Below are 17,290 nucleotides of genomic sequence, written 5' to 3' on the forward strand. Positions count from 1 at the left end.
CAATTCCACTGATATTTTAATTTAAATTGTCTTTTTATTATTATTTTAGCAATTAGCTATCTTTTGCTCTTATTCTAGGTTATTTACAAGAAGTTTCAAATTCCCTGTGATGGACAAGGGCTAAATGCAACATCATCTATCCTATCAAATAGCTCAGAACATACGTGTAAGCCAAAGTATGTTATCTTTAATTCCAAGGTATGTTTCTTTTTATAATACTTACTTTTAATTCACATAATATATGCACCTAAACCCCATGTTCTTATTCTGATCAGCACCACAAAGAGCCTGATTCTTCATGGTTCCCCTTGTGATCCAGTGGTAAATGCACAACAGATCTCCTTGTCCAGTCTTACAGAGTGGTGAATGTACTCTTACATGGTGAATGTGCCTCCTTACAGCCTTGTCCTGCCCCGGTAGTAGAGGTGTTAAGGATATGAGTCCAAGCTACCACTGGACAATAACTGCTTTCTTTAGGAGACTTTTCCTTTCCACTGCTGCTTACTGTCCATGCTGCAACTGTGCCTTTAGGCTGTTGCTCAGTAGAGGCTGAGTAGGCCACACCTGCATCCAAAGCCCATAATCTCTGTCCTTCTGCACACAAATCACTTCTTTGTAACAGGGTACATGTTTCTGTAGCCATGCGGTGAACTGGATTGTGAAAAGGATATGGTTGAAAGATAATCCAGCAAAAATTTGGTTGCCTTCCAGCTGGATGGTTCCTTCCTTCACCACACAGCTGCAGAAAAAGTTGGTCTAAGAGAATGTGAGAGGGCAGCTGTCTGTAACTGTGGGAGCAGGAGAATGGCTCCTGTCAGCTGTGCTGGGAGGCAGTGCTCCCAGTGAAACAGCACCTTATCCATCAGTGCGTGGTCCTCAGGGCCTTAGTCACATTCATAGGGAATGTACATTTACAGCAGAGGTGTGCAAAAAGTTGTTGTTTTTTTTTTTTTTTAATTTAACCCACCAGCTTCAGTTGAAGAAGCCAAGCAAAGCACTTTTCTTTGGTTGGGGGTAACCATCACCCCAGATCCAGCATGATGGACCAAGAACTAGTTAACTTGTTGTGCCATGGCAGCTTAGGTGTAGGCATATTTCAGAAAGCATTGAAGGGTAGTGGTCTTATGCATTTGCCTCAGAGCCAATGGAGGCACCTCAGAAGGATTGGTCCATCTGAATTACGCACACCAGAGCTGAATTTCAGAGGTTTGCCCTCAGGGCCAACAATTTGCCAGTCACTTTAGCAACTTCAATGTGTGAGAGGAGAGAGTACAATTTCACAGAATAGAGGGATATCTGAGGGTGGCAGAGACCTGGAGGTCACCTAGTTGAACTCCTGTGCTGAGGCAGTGTCACCCAGCCCCGTGTCCAGGCAGCTTCTGAATATCCCTGCAGATGGAGACACCACAACAGTACTGTGCTGTGAGTGAGGGAGAGGTGGCAAAGACCTGGCAAGGAGGGACCTCTGGAGAGCAACCAGCGCATTTAGTGAATCTGTTAGGCCTGGGGTGCACCATAGGATGTCTTGTATGGGAAGGGGATGCCTGTGACCAGCACAAGCAGATCTCAGAGGGCAGGACAGAGCTGTGTGTAGAATGGACTCATGTCCTTTGAGGAGGACCTATATATAATTTCCTGTGACCTCTGCTCATACCTGTTCTCTCAGGAGGATAGAAGTGCATGGGCACTGACACCATTTTTGAAGTTTGGCTGAGGACTGAAACCCACTCAGGTTCTTAGTGGAGAAGGGGCTGAGGTCCCACTTGGAGGCCTCTTCCGCTTTCTGGTAACATAATTGTCTTTTTCCCAAGAAGAAGCATGCTCCATCCACAGCCCTCCTAGTCCTTCTGTTGGCCTGGAAAATTAAGGGATTCAGTCTGGTACCTTGTAATATCCATTTATTTGTAAGTTCTGCATTCCTGTTCTCTTTTCTTACAGTCTGGATACGGGCTTCCTCTTCAGGACTTCAGCCTTAGCACCATGGGTGCGCACCCCTCTCCATGCCAAGGCAGGGTAGCGTAGCGGTGACCCACCATGCGTCCCTTTCACGCGTGACACTGTGCTAGTAACGGGGGCAGTAGCTGGGCAGGCAAGCCCATCCCAGGGGGCAAAGCCAGCAGCAGCGTGTGCTCTGTGAGCACAGTCAGTGCTGCACTCATGCCACCAACACAAAGACTTTGTCCTCCTGTTGAAAGCACTGTTTTCAACATTTCATTGAATACATGCTAATTGACAGGTCTTCTGCCTTCTCAGAAAGGCTCTCAATGTTCTGTTGAAGAGTCCAGTGAGCTGGGAGCTGAGGTAGTTGAACACGGAACATTTCTTCACACCACTGGGGGAAATACTTCTTAACTCATTTTCTGAAATTCTCTCTGAACAGACCGTGTACGCTTTGCCCACCATTGCTTTTGCGTTTGTGTGCCACCCATCAGTCCTCCCGATTTACAGCGAACTTAAAGAGTAAGCCTTTCTTTTTTTTTTTTTTTTTTTTTTTTTTTCCAGTTTATTGTTTGGAGCCATTTTACATGGAAAATGTCAGCACAGAGGTGCTCTGAATCATTCATGCCACTCAGAGGTGTGCTTTAGTAACACCCAACAAGCATGGCTGTCAGCTAGGAAATCTGGCCTCCCAGATTTTGCTGTGCCCCTGGGGCAGGGGCGAGGGAGGTGGAGAATAATGCAACACCTGGGAGTTTTCCCTGGAAGTACACAGCAGCCTGGGGAGAGCCAAGTTCTGCTGGTTGATATTTGGCAGAGGAGAGGTGTGTGTTCCACAGCATTAGTGCAGTATTTTCTACCCATGGGCACACAAAAAATTTCTCTGCAGTCATTCAGAACATTTTTGGGTTTTTTTCTCTCTGTATAATTTTATCGTTCCTTCATTTTCACCTTTTAATTTAATTACCAAAGTGTTTTCAGGGTCATCCTCTGTCCACACGGCTTCACTGTTTAAGCAGGTACAGACATGGAGCAGACCCACAGGTCACACCCACTATTTTTTCACTTAAGCCCCAAGTAGGTTTCTTTTCCCCAGTCCTTTTCTTCCTTGTGCAGCTGTCAGTGAGTTTCTGTTTTAAATGAAAATGCATTCATGAGTCTCCCCAGAATTACTATGCTTATGCAAACACCTAATACATTTTGAAACAGCTATGGAAAAATCCAGCCCAACCATTCTTATGTGTTCTTTTCTTGTTCTTTCTCCAGCCGTTCACAGAAAAAAATGCAGTTGGTTTCAAATATCTCATTTTTTGCCATGTTTCTGATGTACTTTATGACTGCCATATTTGGCTATTTGACTTTCTACGGTAAGTATGCAGTTCTTTACTGATCAGAGTAGAAAGGGGATACGTGTAAAATCAATAGTGTATCCCAGCTAGAAAGGAAAGTCCCATCCACTTATATTAAAATACTTTTCCAAATAATTTTCCTTGAATTTCTCATGTTGAAGGTATAAAGCCTTTCCTCTTTTTCCCCTGTGGATGAAAAGAACAAGTGAAAGTATTATTTGCAAAAGGCATTTTCAAAATATGAGGGAAAGATTTTTTTTACAGAACTGGGGATTAGCTGGGCCCCACTAAGATTTTGTTCCAAGGTCCTCACCTGAATGATGTGTGCATTGGTAATGGCTGAAGCATGCCTATTTGCAAAAATTGAGACAGATTTGAGAGCAGGTCCTAGGAAATCGGCCATCACAGCTTTTTCACTTTCTTAGTGACATTTCCATCACAGAGGCAACAGACCAAATGTTTTCCCTGTGTCCCTAGAGCTGACCTCTTTGGGTCTTGGTTAAACAAGCTGTCAATGAAGGCAGGGAAGCTTTGAGTGTTGTCCCAGCTCAGCCACCAAGGATGATTATCTCCATGTTTGAGACTCCCACCCTCTCTTTTTCCTTGCATATCAATTCACTTAACAAACAAATTATTTTGTACTGCTAAAGGATACAATATGTATGCCCTACAGCCACAACTGTTAAGTAAAGTAGGATAAAATATGAAATGTTGCCTGGGAACTTGCAGGAATGTTGCCCATGGAGCTCTCATGTTCCAATGTCATGAGAATGTTGAAAAGTAGTGTCTTTTTCCATGGACTGTTAAGAGGTTACAAGACAGGTGACAAAGCTAATGTTTGCCTTTTGCCTGAGAGTCACCCATCAGTCTTCACCACCCTATTCCAAGTGGCATTTTTGTTACAACCTCCTCATTCATGATACTGTCCCTTGTCAGCCACCAATTGCAAGAGAAAAAAATATGAAATGTGGCTTTTTTTTTTTTCAAAGGTGTACCTATCTCATATTTGATTTCTCAGACTCCCATTCTGAGGCCTTGAGTATACATGTGTTGAAGTAACTTGAGGTCATCTTTTCTAATTTTCCCCATAAACCCACAAGTAGGCTGCAAGTGACAACAGCATCAGCCGCTTTCATCCAGCTGCTCCCATCTAACACATTTTCGTAGAGATGCATCAAATTAGCAGCCCCAGGGAGCAAGTGGGTGTAAATCAGCATGGACCCCTTCACTTTGGCAGGGAGGAGATTCTGATGTGATTGCCCCAGGGATCTGAGGAGGCAGATCTGTGGCGCTCCTCTCTGGGAATCTCCCACATCCCTCAAGGACGAGGGTCTGGAGTCCATGGAGGAGGTAGGGGCTGCGTCCTTCTGGCCCTCCTGAGGGGAAATGGTGGAGGAATCCCTGGGGTGTCTTGTGTGCCTCTCCCCACATTAGGCATCCCTGCTCTCCAGCACTGAGACCCCACAGGTGGAAGCTGTGGTGAGCTCTGCTGGGGCTTCTGCAGTGTCAGTGCAGTGACAGGCTGCAAAAAAGACATGGAGGGAATATAGAATTCCTCCATAAAATTCCTTCCTTCTGCCCCTTGAGACTGAAAAGACCTTACATTTCATATGTTCACTTACAGTGTTATAACCTCTTCTCTACCCTTACCTGGGTAAGAACAGTATTTTTATTGTGACCATTTCTTCTTTACACCAATAGTACTTGTCTGTTTGCTGTGTTCTCAAAAGTGTTGCAGTGATGACTATATTTACATTGCAGAATTACAGAAAAGAGGTGTTTTTCTTCCCCTAAAAGGTCACAGTGTGGTTGGGCTCTGTGGTGTATCTAGCTGAAAGGAAAACAGACCTTCAACTGTAAGCCTTGCCCTTCACTTCCTACCTGGCTGCAGCCCGTGAGCGGTACAGAAGTTGCAGTCTGTGCTTGCAGGAGCAGAGTAAGCTCTGTGTTGCAGAAAGCTGTGCATGTGCCCGGCTTGAAAACCCCACTCCTGATCTGCAGGGAGGTGGGAGAGTGTTTTCTTTCTCCTGGTGGGGATTCAGGCACTGCCTAGGTGGTGTTGACCTGTGGTCTCTACCCAGAAGGGTGCCCTGGGGGGAATGTAGGCATTTTGCCACAGGACAGATCCCTCTGCCTCCAGGAATACATGAGGTTTTACCAAGTGCCAGAGATGGTAAATCAGATGTGGCCACTGAGTTCCCTTTAACAGCTGTTACGTTTTACCACCAGCTTTCTAAGATTAGCAGGCAGAAACAAAACATGGACCTAAAAAGGGGCAGCAAGTGTGTTTGGTGGCATGCTTAACAGCCACCCTTTTAGGTTATTGCTCCTGGATATTTAAAAATTACAAAGCAAACACATAGGTCCCTCAGCAACTTGGTTTTCCTGCTGGTTAGTACACGCAGACCTGCTCTGCGCTATTTATCACAGCTTCAAGGAAACATTTTGCAGGAGGTTGTATTAAAATATTGCCAGCACCTCCCTGTTAAGCACCCCCTGTGATTTGTCTTGGCTGCTGGGGCTGCTGGCCAGCGTGGAGCTGAGTTGCAGGCTCTGCTGGCAGCCCTCAGAGGAGCTGCTGAAGGATTTGAGTGCAAACGTCAGAGCGTCCTGCTGAGAGCTAACCCAAGATAGGCTTTGTTCTCAGTTTAGAACAGGGGCACTGCTTTTTGCTGGAAGTTTATTTGCTGTTTAGACCAATTTAGCCCAAGACCTTGCAGTTTATATTAAGTTCAGCCATTGCAGTGCATGTGTTTATTTTAATATAATTTGAAACTTTAAAAAAAGTCCATGGAACCAATTAAAAATAGATTATTTCACTTTACCTATTTCTGTATATATGTATATATGTAAGCAAGCTTTCGTGTATGTCTCACTGTTGTCTTTTCTACAGTGAAAATTACCTTAGACTTAGGCATGTGCTGTCATGAATTAAGATGCATTCCCAAATCAGGCCTCCAAAGGATTAATCTGGAGTAATGGGATCATTGGGATTTTGTTCAAAGTGCTGTTTTAACTCAAGGATGTTTCATTCCACACTCTTTTGTTTACAGATAAATCACTTGTTTTTCAAGAAGGCTGTTGTTAAGCAATGATTTTTGTGGACTAATTGCCTTTTTGCCAGAACACTTACCTTACTGTCTTTCCCATAGAGAATGTGCAGTCAGATCTGCTTCACAAATACCAGAGCAAAGATGACATCCTCATCCTGACTGTGCGCTTGGCTGTGATTGTGGCGGTGATACTCACCGTGCCAGTGCTGTTTTTCACTGTAAGTAAAAAGGTCTGCTTGGTTTGGAAGTTGGCAACAGCTGTACACAGCACATTTCTTCAAACCACAGTCCAGTGGTGGCTGAGACTACAATGTTGCAGCTACAAAAAGAGCTTGAGCTTGGATTAGTCTTTTCTCATGCTAGACTCCCACTAACTTCTGGAAAATTCTCTATGCAGTAAATAAATAAATTACTTTTGGTCTTACACCTGTTTTAAATTGAATCTACAAGGGTCCTCTCTTACATTATTTTACTGGAGCAGGCTTGGAGGTGAAGCTTCTTTTTAAGTGTAGAAGGATTCAAAAAGGCACTTTAAAAACAGAGGAATATCCTACTGCACATGCATGGGTACCTACAGTTCTGAAATAACAAATTAAGGAGTATTTCAAAGGACATTACTTCAGGCAACTCAAAATTTCTGACAGATCTATGCAGCACTTGTCACAAGAAGAACCAGTTAAAATAAACATGGGAAGCCTTGAATTGGCTCATAGACTATTCTTGACAAGAAACTTTCTCTCTCTCTCTCTCTCTCTCTCTCTCCCCCTACAGGTGCGTTCATCATTATTCGAGATGGCCAGAAAAACAAAATTTGACTTATGCCGTCATGTTTTGGTTACTTTTGTTCTTTTGGTTATCATCAACCTGTTAGTCATTTTTATCCCATCCATGAAGGATATCTTTGGAGTTGTAGGTAGAGTATCCTGGTTTTGTACTACTAATAAAAAAAGAGTTGCTAATCAGCAATGTAATAGTTAGCTGTTGCTGACAGTTAACAAAACTCATTCATTTGAATTTTGCAGGGGTCACTTCTGCCAATATGCTGATTTTCATTCTTCCTTCATCGTTGTATTTAAAAATTACACAGCAGGATGGATCAAAGTTGACTCAGAGGATTTGGGTATGCATTCCATTCCCATCAATGCAACACTTCCATCTTGTCATTCTCTTTAACGTGTTAGGTGCAAAGCAGACCTATGTGTGAGCTCCTTCACATTACATTCCCTCTGTGATTCAGTCAGCTGGCAGCTGTGCTTGCCCTTCTCCTTTGCTTACCCTGGGAGTCCCCTGGTGGAGGTGGAGGGGCCATGCCATGCACAGCATCTTGTGTTTTGGGGAGGCCCTGCTCTGTGGGATGAGGTAATTCCCTGGCTGGCAAGCAGCAGCAACTGTCAGCAGGGTGCAGGAAGCCCTCCAGCCCACTTCAACAAGCCTTTCAGAACAGCAAGCTCTCTCTGCTTCTGTGTGTTGATCCAGAAAGCATGCAAAGTGCTCCATTTGCAGTATTCCTCAAGGTTTTAATGGACCTATGTCAGACTTAGGGTGGTTCCACATGAAGCAGCCAGCTAAAGTGATGTGTTAGCCATTTGGCATGCATGAGCAGATAGGAATGGACCTTGGAAAGATTTCCTGTGAGCCCCAGAGAGTGCTGCAGCTGAAAAGATGCAATACTCCTGTGTATTCCCAGTCTAACTAGGCATGCACTGGAAGCATTGTACAGTCAGACCTTTCTTCTCTGAGCAAACAGGTAGAAAACATGTTTCACTTTGGCCGCATCCACAGATCCCATGACAAAAGGGCTGAACTTTGATGAACACATATCCAATGGGAAGAATACACTGGTTTCTGTGAGGCTTTGGAAAGCTCAGAGCTTATCAGTCCTAAAAACAGACTCACTTAATCCTCTTTAGGGATGATCACTGTTTGGAAGTGAATTGAAAGGAGAAAAAAAAAATAGTTTGGTGTTCAGCAAGTAATTATTAATGACACTAATCAGTTTAATTATCTGTGGATCTCGTCTTTACCAGAACTGCTAGCTCATTTTAGCTGATAACTTTGATACATCCCCTTGTACATCTCCTTAAGAGAAGTTAACATACTTGAATTAATTGCCTTTTCTTTTTATTTGTTAATCTTCTCTCCTTTTTTATTTGTTTCAGGCTTCTCTTTTCTTGGCACTGGGGGTATTGTTTTCCCTAGTGAGCATTCCCTTGGTCATCTATGACTGGGTACAATCAGGGGGCAGTGCCGAAGGCCACTGAAGTTCACCTTCTTCTTGAAAGAAGACACCCCTGCCTGCTACACACCAAAATCGCAACCATCTGTTCTGTTGTCTATTCCACCTTTTGTGAGTTTACTCAAATCAAATCCAAATAATGATTATCCAGTACTGAAAATACTGTCATGGGAGTATTTTCTTGCAGAAAACAGACCCATTCTTCCAACAGGCATATCACTCTCTGATCAGCAAACAGTCTGTGTTAATTGTCTATGAGATTATATAGAGCATCGCTCATAGAAATCCATCACAACTATTTTCCCCTCTTCCACCCATGAATTGCGTTGTTACATTATTATCCTTAGCCCTCCAGCCACAAGCTCTGCTCCTTTAGGGGAGCAGTGCCTGTTGCTATCAATTCCAACTGGAGTGTTGTCCATTCACATCTTTCCCCCATCTTTTAGCCAAAACTCTGCTCTCTAATTGTATGCATCTGGTTTGTTGGTTTGTTTGTTTGTTCTGTTGCTGTTTCAGGCACCATTTGCCTCACTGGGTTAAGTGTAGCATTCTGGATACAGGCATGAAAAGCACCACGAGAGCGTAGCTGAGCCCTGTGTAAGGTCCTAAATCCGGTGCTTCTCTCTGATGTTTTGGGGGATGAACCAGCCCCAGGGCTTGGCCCATTCATGGCTCTGGGGAACAGACTGTGTGTGTCTGTGTGTGTGTTTTTGTGATGTGGAGCAGGGAGCAGGAGATCCACCATTCCTCTGGCACACTTGAGCTGGAGGTTGACCAGAAGTTGACCCCAAACCATGAGTACATAAGTCTGAAGAGAAGCAGACATTTGCAGATTTCCATAAGAAGTCTGCATTTTCTTCATCATTAAACTGTTTAGTAATGCCCATTGCTCTCAGAAAAAAAATACCAAGCTCCAGTTTTATCAAAACCTACGCATTTACTCATACCTCATGCCTTTTCCATACCTTGTAGGGACTGGTTCCTCTCTTGTGTCTTACCCTCCTCCCACTGAAGTCAGTGGGGTCTTTGACAGCAGTGGGAGCAGGATTTGACTCACTCTGCCAAACTACTAGATTTCTAATGAAATTGAAATCTGCAACATTTCTTTAAATTAACAGAAATACTTTTTATATTTACAAGATTTCATTTACATTTTTCATTAGTTCTCCATTACAATTAGAAGATATTCAATTACTACTAGCAGAAACACTGTAACTTGCAACAGTTGCCCACAGAATAAGCATTTGCCTAATGCCTTATAGCTGGTGTAGAGAACCACTTGTAGAGACTCAAAAGCTAAGCAGGTGATCCTTCACCGTCCTGAGCAGACATCTTCTATTAGCGCACTGCCAGCAGTGTAAACATGTTCACTTTGTGTCATTCACCATGTGAGCTAAAAAGTGTCTCAGAATATGAACGTGGCTCCCACTGAAAGAAATGATGGCTAAAGGGAGCCCTGCTCATGCCCAAGGTCTGTGATGCCCTTGATATGCTTGAGCCATACCTGTCAGTATGTAGTGACCCTCTTGTTCTTAGTAGCTGGTTCACTGACAACTCCCTCTGTAACTGTGGGAGCAGACCATCATCAGCTGTGAGGAACCTGTCATTGCAACTTGATCTTTTAAAGGCTAGGGATAGAGTATTTGGGATCTTGGGATTTCTGTGCACTACTGAATTGCCTCAGTTGCCATTGCCTTGTCCTAAATGGCTTGAAGTCACTGAGAGTTGAGATCACAGAACACATCTCAGGACCCTGAAAGTTGGTTTCTAAAGATAACATCCAGAGAGGTTAGTTACAGGCCTTCCTAGGAATTTGGGCATTGAGATGCATATTGTTCATGCTGCAGAAACTAAGCCTACTAAGCCCAGACTTCCAGATCTGTACCTTAGCATAGGCAGTGAGGTGCTTGCCTCGGACTGTACTTCACTGTGATCCAGAAATAAGGCAGAGTAGATTCCACAGGCTGCCCAAGTACTTGGAGTAGCCCAACAGCAAGAACAAAACTGGAAACCTTCTCCCAGAAAGTTCTCTGGCGCATCATTCTTTCTCCCAAGCACCCCTAGCCCAGCCTTTAACATGCAAACCGCTGAGCTACCTGGGACCCCTGTGCTAAGTTTCCTGTGGCTGGTCTCAGACCCTTGCCTGTGATGGTGTGGGTCACTGGTTCTCTCTGCGCTGTCCCCTTATGGGACTGATCCCTGCCCTTATTCATAGAGAAGTCCATACCATAGCCTACAAGACCAGATGTTAGGCAAGCTCTGGGAAGAAGAGCCTGTGCTTTGTTCGTATCTCTTTCCACCTCATTCCAGGCATCTTCTCAACTTTGGATGTAAATTTGTGGTTTTCCTTTTGCAGGCACCCAACCCTCTGGTTACTGCAGCAGAAGCCCAGCATCTCACTCCATTCTCTGACTCAGCTTGCTGAGGTTACATTTCAGGTTTTGAGGTGCCTTTTAATCTCTCTGGATCTTATCCTAAAAACTTAAGTCAGACCTGAGAATGCTGTGCAGTGTTATCCTTAAGATGCTACCAGGCTCTCCTGCTTTCCTCCCCCTTTATCTTTCTTCTACTACTGATTAATGAGCAGCACAGCTTTCTGCATTGGGGGGTTGTGAGAGACAAGATCCTGGGAATGATTTTCAAGTATCCAGGTATGAGCTAGAGGTCTGATCTGCTGTACAGGGTTCCAGCAAGGTCACATGTGTGACATCTTCCTCCTCCTTCCTCCCCCCCACAAGTAGTCTGTAGTCTGCTGTTTGAAATATGAACCATTGAGTTTTGGCACCCAACTTCCTTCGACTTGAAGGGCTGTTGGATCACTGATTGTTCATCTTCCTAAATCTCCATCACTACCCTTCTCTCTCCTCTTTGCTATTCTGCCTTCTCCTTTTCCCCAGTTTATTTGTATACTGGAGTTTTACTGAATAATTAGGGAGGATGAGCTGAGTGCGCATAGAACTGAAATTACCCAAGGTACTGAATCACCAAAGCATGTCTTATATACTGAAAAATAGATACCCAAAATCTGAAGTCTTTAAATAGACTGTGTTTCTGGGTCTCTTGGAAAAAAAAAATTAAAAAAAAAAAAAAAAAAAAAAAAAGAGGGAATTTTGCTTAGACTGATTTACTGGCATCATATTTATAGATATTTATGGAAAGGAATCATGTGTTTATTGATGTCTGTGGTAATGAACGTGAAATAACGTGCTTTTTGTTTTCTCATCAGGTTTATACATTCTTAACAGAATGCAATAGACCCTGCTGTAACTGTCAACATCAGTGATGGATGACAATATTTGTATGAGGTTATCTGTAAAATGTACTGCTGTTATTCAGTTCATTTGGAATAGTGAAACTGTAGCCACGATTGTATGAGTCCCACATTTTAGTTAGGATTTTAAGAGCACAGTGAAATGCTGTAGGAGTTTCTCTGTTGTAAAATTAATAGGATCCAGAGTACCATTATCTACTTAGTAGGTGATAGCATGCTTTCTTTTCATAGAGAGTTTATCACTATTGTGAGCACTGCAAGTGTCATAGACTGGATGCAAAATTGCTCCTAATAACTGCAACAAAAAACTTTAAAATTCTCATTTGTGTAGTAGCAACAATCAAGTGGTGAGGGACAAGGAAGGACTAATTAGAAGCAGGGATTACTAATAAGACTGTAAGAGTTAATCTTACACTTAAGACAGCCTTGCTGCCTCTCCTAGTCCACAGCACATTGCAAAGAAAATAGTTATGGGCTTAAAGCAACCGTAATACAGCTGCCCTTCTCTGTACAATGGCAAACATGCCTAGGTAGTAAAACACAGTAAATTGTTATTTGGGAACAGTATCTCGGGGCAGTGACCTCTCTGGGTGATGCTTGCTCCTGGTCAGAGGGCCAATGCCAAAACTGTGCACCAGCACAGAGCTTTTGTAGAGCTGACATGGACCAAGTGGTGCCTGGCACATGTGCAAGCCTAGGGCACAGCAGCTGGTGTCATCCTGCGAGGTTAGGGATGGGGACGCTCATCCACTCCGAGGGCTGCTCTTCTCAGCCACGTATGAACCCAAAGCCTGTGCTCCACCTGTAATAGGTCACACATGGAAGTGTGGGTTGGATGATGTGTGGGTTTTGTCTGTACATCTGCCTTACAATGTATAAGCGCAACACAGCTCTCTGGTATTGAGTATTAAACAGTAACAATTAATGGTATGTCTAGCTTATCTTTAAATTTATACATTTCTTTGCTTGAACCTTACATTAAGGCTAAAGAGCACCTTGGTCAAAACAAAACTTTTCATGTGGTGGTGTCCCACCTCCAGTCCTACTGCCCCACCCCAGTGCCTGTAGGAGAAAGGCACCACAGAATGTACTCAGCTCCATCAGCAGCTCCATGAGATGGCTTTATCAGCTGGCGCCACGGTGCTTTGATAAACAAATCCCCAGAGCCCTTGGCGTCACAAAATCCTTATTTCCTATAACGTACAGCAAAGAATGTTTTATTTGTATCTAATGTAAGGATTTCTGTAACAAACTGTGAAAAAAAAAAAAAAGATAATGAATTAATAAAAGGTACAGGGCTGGAAAGTCTAGAATTTCACAAATTGTACACATACCTATGTTTCTGAAGACAAATCTATGCAGTTGTGTTGTATTGTAGGAAATTTCATTTTTATGTACATATATATTGTAAATAAATAGGATGCTGTATATTTTTGCAGTTGTTTATCCCCTATGAATAGAAGTGTTGAAATAGGCTCTGCATATTAAGAATAATTTTAACAGAAATACAAATACTTTAGCTTCTTAGCAAAATGTATATCCTTTTCTTTGTCCCTAAAGTTCACAAGTTAAATCCCAAACTTGAAATTATAATTACATCCTTAAAGTAAAAAGATAAATAAAAGGTCCAGTTAAGTTGCTAGGATTAATTCCAGTGCATGACTCCCTGTTTTCTCAACAGCAAGTCTGCCAGTCTTCCTGTTGAGTAAAATATCTCCCTTATTAAAGGGCCCCTTTGGTACCCAGATACCTCTTACCTCCTCAGCTGGAGTCAGTTGGTAGTAAAGTGCTGAAAAGGCTTTATGGAAGAAATCACAGCAAACTGCAGACAGCAATTTGACTTAGCACTATGCTATGTTGTGCCCAGGCGTATATTTACCAGTCTAGTACAGAGTCAGGGTGGAGCTTCTGCATTTCCATTTTCAGCCATCAGGAATGCCAGTAGTTCAGAAAAAAAAAGTATGACAAGCCAGGGGTCGGCAGCAACCAGAGCAATTGGTGCCATTTCCAGCCCCCTTCCCTTCCTGCAGAGTCTTGTGGCTGCTCTGCCTCAGACCCTGCTGCTCTCATGCGACCAAAACACTGGCACCAGATGCTGCCAAGAGCCTCCCTGGCCAGGGACTGCTTGCACATCCCACCCTGTGAACAGGCAGCTGGATAGCTGCATGTCCAGGGGTGAGGGTGATGGGGAAAGGAAGGCTGAGTATGTCTTGAAACTGAATCCATCAGAGGCCTTGCACAGACTTTCTCCCTTGTGAAACATGGAAATGTTTTTTCAGGACTGCTGAAAAATGGAGGTTAAGAAATGCATCTAAAAATAATTGTGGGTTTTTTTCCATGTTTACTTTATGGGCTTGGATGAAAATGAAACTTGAAACATTTGCTTTTATCATGAGCACAAATTTGAGGGGGAAAAGCCCTATATACAATCAGTTCTACAGAGCTTTTCAAATTAATATCAGTGTATGTTTTGTTTTCAGTGTTATAGCCAACAAAATATAAACTGTAAAGGTATTTTTCCACTAGACTTGAACTTTACATTGTTTATAGGAACCTGTTTTTAGTGTCCCAACATATGCTAAGGCTCACAGATCCAGTATAAACAATGTTGTTTGAATGATGTATGCTTGATACAAGCTCATCGCTAATAGATTGTTGAAGTGAGTCATTGGTAATATTTTGCTCCTGTTAACATCACCTGTTAACTTTGTGCTGCTCATATCCAAATAAACAACACAGTTTTTCAGTTTCTATGTGTAAATAAAATGTATCAAGTTCTATGATCTCTCTGTTACCTCTTAGTTTTTAAACATTAAAATTGTGATCTAAATTAGTTGGGGCCATACTCATTCTTCCAAAGGGGTGATGATGCATCATTTTAATGGCTTGAACAGCAAACGCTCTCTTGTTCTTTATTCAAGTATTTTCACTGAATTTGTAGGGCATGCAGCTCTTGCAAAGCCAACTGCATTAGATTTGGTGCGGTATATAGAGCAAAGCATCAACAAAAGGCCATGGTACATTAAGATGAAGTTTCTGATGCAGTTTTAGAGGGATGTGAAGCTGGAGCAGGTGGTTACCACAGCCTGTGGTTTGGTTGCTGAAGATAATAGCATTCCTCAAGGCCAGTACTTGTTTCTGCCTGCTCCTTGAAGGCTGAGTGCTTGCCAGTCTGTTTCAAGGTCAAATCAGGCAATTTAACTTGCTGTTAAGGGCTGCTTTAAGTTGGGTTTGATTAAAGATGTCACACTGAAGCCTGAAGTGACTAAACCCCTGCCAGACTTTTCTCAGCTATGGAAGCAGAAACCATTAGCAGATGTATGAGGAGGATACCCAAAGACAGTAATGTTTTAGGCATTAGCTGTTTCTGCCAAAGCACCTCTGTCAAAGCTTTGAATGGTCCGGAAAATGCTAACCTTTTTACCTTTGACCACTGATTTTACTAGTGTTCAGATTACAGTGACCACCGACAAAAAGGCGTCTTGTATAGAGTCCAAACAACTGAAGAGCTTACTTGACTGCACAGGATGAGTACAGCTCCCCAGGCTCCTCTGCAGGAGAAGTGGTGGGACAATTTGTGTATCAGAGGTTCCTTGGAAGCCATTGTCTGGTTCCCAAGCCCAGGGATGTATGTTAAAGCCATAAACCTGGGAGCACAGAGGTACAAGCTTCTGCACTGGACTGGTCTAATAGTCTCTTCTGTTTGGCATACATTTGCACACACTCCTCTACCCAGCCAAACTTAATCATCTCAGACATATCTTGAGACACAGGAACATAATTTATGGATCAAAGGAAAAAAGAGAAACTATAGTTCTTTTTTTCCTTGCTTAGAGAGACTGCAATAAATAATGTTGCCTTCTGCAGTGCAGTCTGACAGCTTCACCTGAAGTTCACCTAAAACCACACAGCCAAAGTTAAAAACACCAATCTTCTTTCCAGCCACACACTTCTACTTTTGACTTGTATCCCCAAAGTCAGCCTGATCTCTTGAGTACATCTGACCAGTCCCTGTTTGCGAGGGAAAAAATAAAAACAAAACAACAAAAACTATTTCCTAGAGCAAGCAATGTTTTTATCTGAAGGAAGACATTCCTTCATATGGTTCAGCTGGGGTCTTGGTTTGACTTAAATTCATGTGAAATTGCACTTAGCCTTCAAGCTGAAGCCCAAATTCAAGCCACTGTTAAGATGTCTCATTATACTAAGAGGTGGCAGTAAGAACTCATGCTAACTTTAGGAAGTGTGGAGAAAGTGGAGATAGTAGGAGCAGGCACAAGTGATAAGTCCATTTCTAAGACTTTCTAACCACAAACTGAACATGGGCTTTGTTTCCTGCGAGGAAGCTTCCTTCCCTGTTCTCAGCCCCATACAGGAAAGCAGCACCTTTTTTTTGCAGTCAGTTGATTCAAAGATCTCTGGCTGAATTACTGACTTTCTAACACAGATCCCAGTGCGGTTAGAAGTTTTCAAGCAACCCTGTTGTGTTTGCAATTTCCAAATACTAAGTGCCATGCATTCCTCTTTCAGCTTACAGTTATGGAAAATGGAGACTCTTAAAGCTGTCAAGTGTTACTAAATATCATGGCACTGGCAAGGGGTGGTGCTGCTCGCTTAGTGTGCCTCAACCTGTCATGGTTCACTGCCTGAAAAATGTGAGGTTATTGATATTATTAGAAAATGGTGTTGATCAGCCAAGGCTTAGATAATATGGCTGGAAATGTAAACTGTGATGGCTGGCAGCCCTGTCTGAGAGTTGACCTGCAGATAAAGCCACATTAGGAGTTCCCTGAACTATGAGCCCACAAAAACTGCTGTCCTGGAAAAATGGAGGAAAGTGTATTATCAACATGAGTTAGGTTGTACGTTGGAGGCAAGAACCACATCCCCTCCTTAAAAATGCTACCTGGCTTAAAATGTCAGGTCCTTTTCCCAGAGGTAACCAGATCCCCTTCCTCCTGCCTGCCATATTTTCTTGGTTTAAGACAATTTAAATAACTGGACATTCTAAAATTAGTTACCTCCCCTTAGTTCCAACCAATCCCTTTCCATCAATAAAGAACCAGTAGATACAAATGGAAAAAATAAGTTTACTGACAAATGAAACTGCAACAGGCAAAAAATAGCTGTGAATAATCACTAAATACAAAATTTCTAAATCTCACAAATTCTACAGGAACAAAAGACACCCAAACTGGTGGGGTACTGCGCCCTTCCAAGATAGCAGCCCCCACTGCCGACTGCATATAAGGAGACAAAGGGAAAACAGTGTCAGACCCAAACATTTTGAAGGGATTGGTACCTCCTAACTGTACCACAATTGCTGTTCTGGCTGTGCTGCTGGGCTGTAAACAGACAATAATGATTTTTTGGACACAGATGGATATGGAATACAATAGTATTTTGGGTTACCTAGGACACATGTACCTTGGGAGAATGTTTG

The 17,290-nt window shown here is 42.8% G+C and overlaps 1 protein-coding gene across 1 annotated transcript in view; it reads left to right on the forward strand.

Moving 5' to 3' along the window:
* Nucleotides 1-14,249, forward strand: part of LOC131591841 (sodium-coupled neutral amino acid symporter 1) — a 41,576-nt gene extending 27,327 nt beyond the window's left edge. The window contains exons 10-16 of the mRNA XM_058862941.1: nt 79-198; nt 2,381-2,460; nt 3,205-3,305; nt 6,440-6,558; nt 7,112-7,253; nt 7,363-7,460; nt 8,500-14,249. Coding sequence (XP_058718924.1) covers nt 79-198; nt 2,381-2,460; nt 3,205-3,305; nt 6,440-6,558; nt 7,112-7,253; nt 7,363-7,460; nt 8,500-8,601 — 762 coding nt within the window. The 3' untranslated portion in view covers nt 8,602-14,249. The remainder of the gene's footprint in view (nt 1-78; nt 199-2,380; nt 2,461-3,204; nt 3,306-6,439; nt 6,559-7,111; nt 7,254-7,362; nt 7,461-8,499) is intronic.
* The last annotated feature ends 3,041 nt before the right edge of the window (nt 14,250-17,290 follow it).

Source organism: Poecile atricapillus, chromosome W (genome assembly GCF_030490865.1).
Source record: "Poecile atricapillus isolate bPoeAtr1 chromosome W, bPoeAtr1.hap1, whole genome shotgun sequence".
NCBI classification, from domain to species: Eukaryota; Metazoa; Chordata; class Aves; order Passeriformes; family Paridae; genus Poecile; species Poecile atricapillus.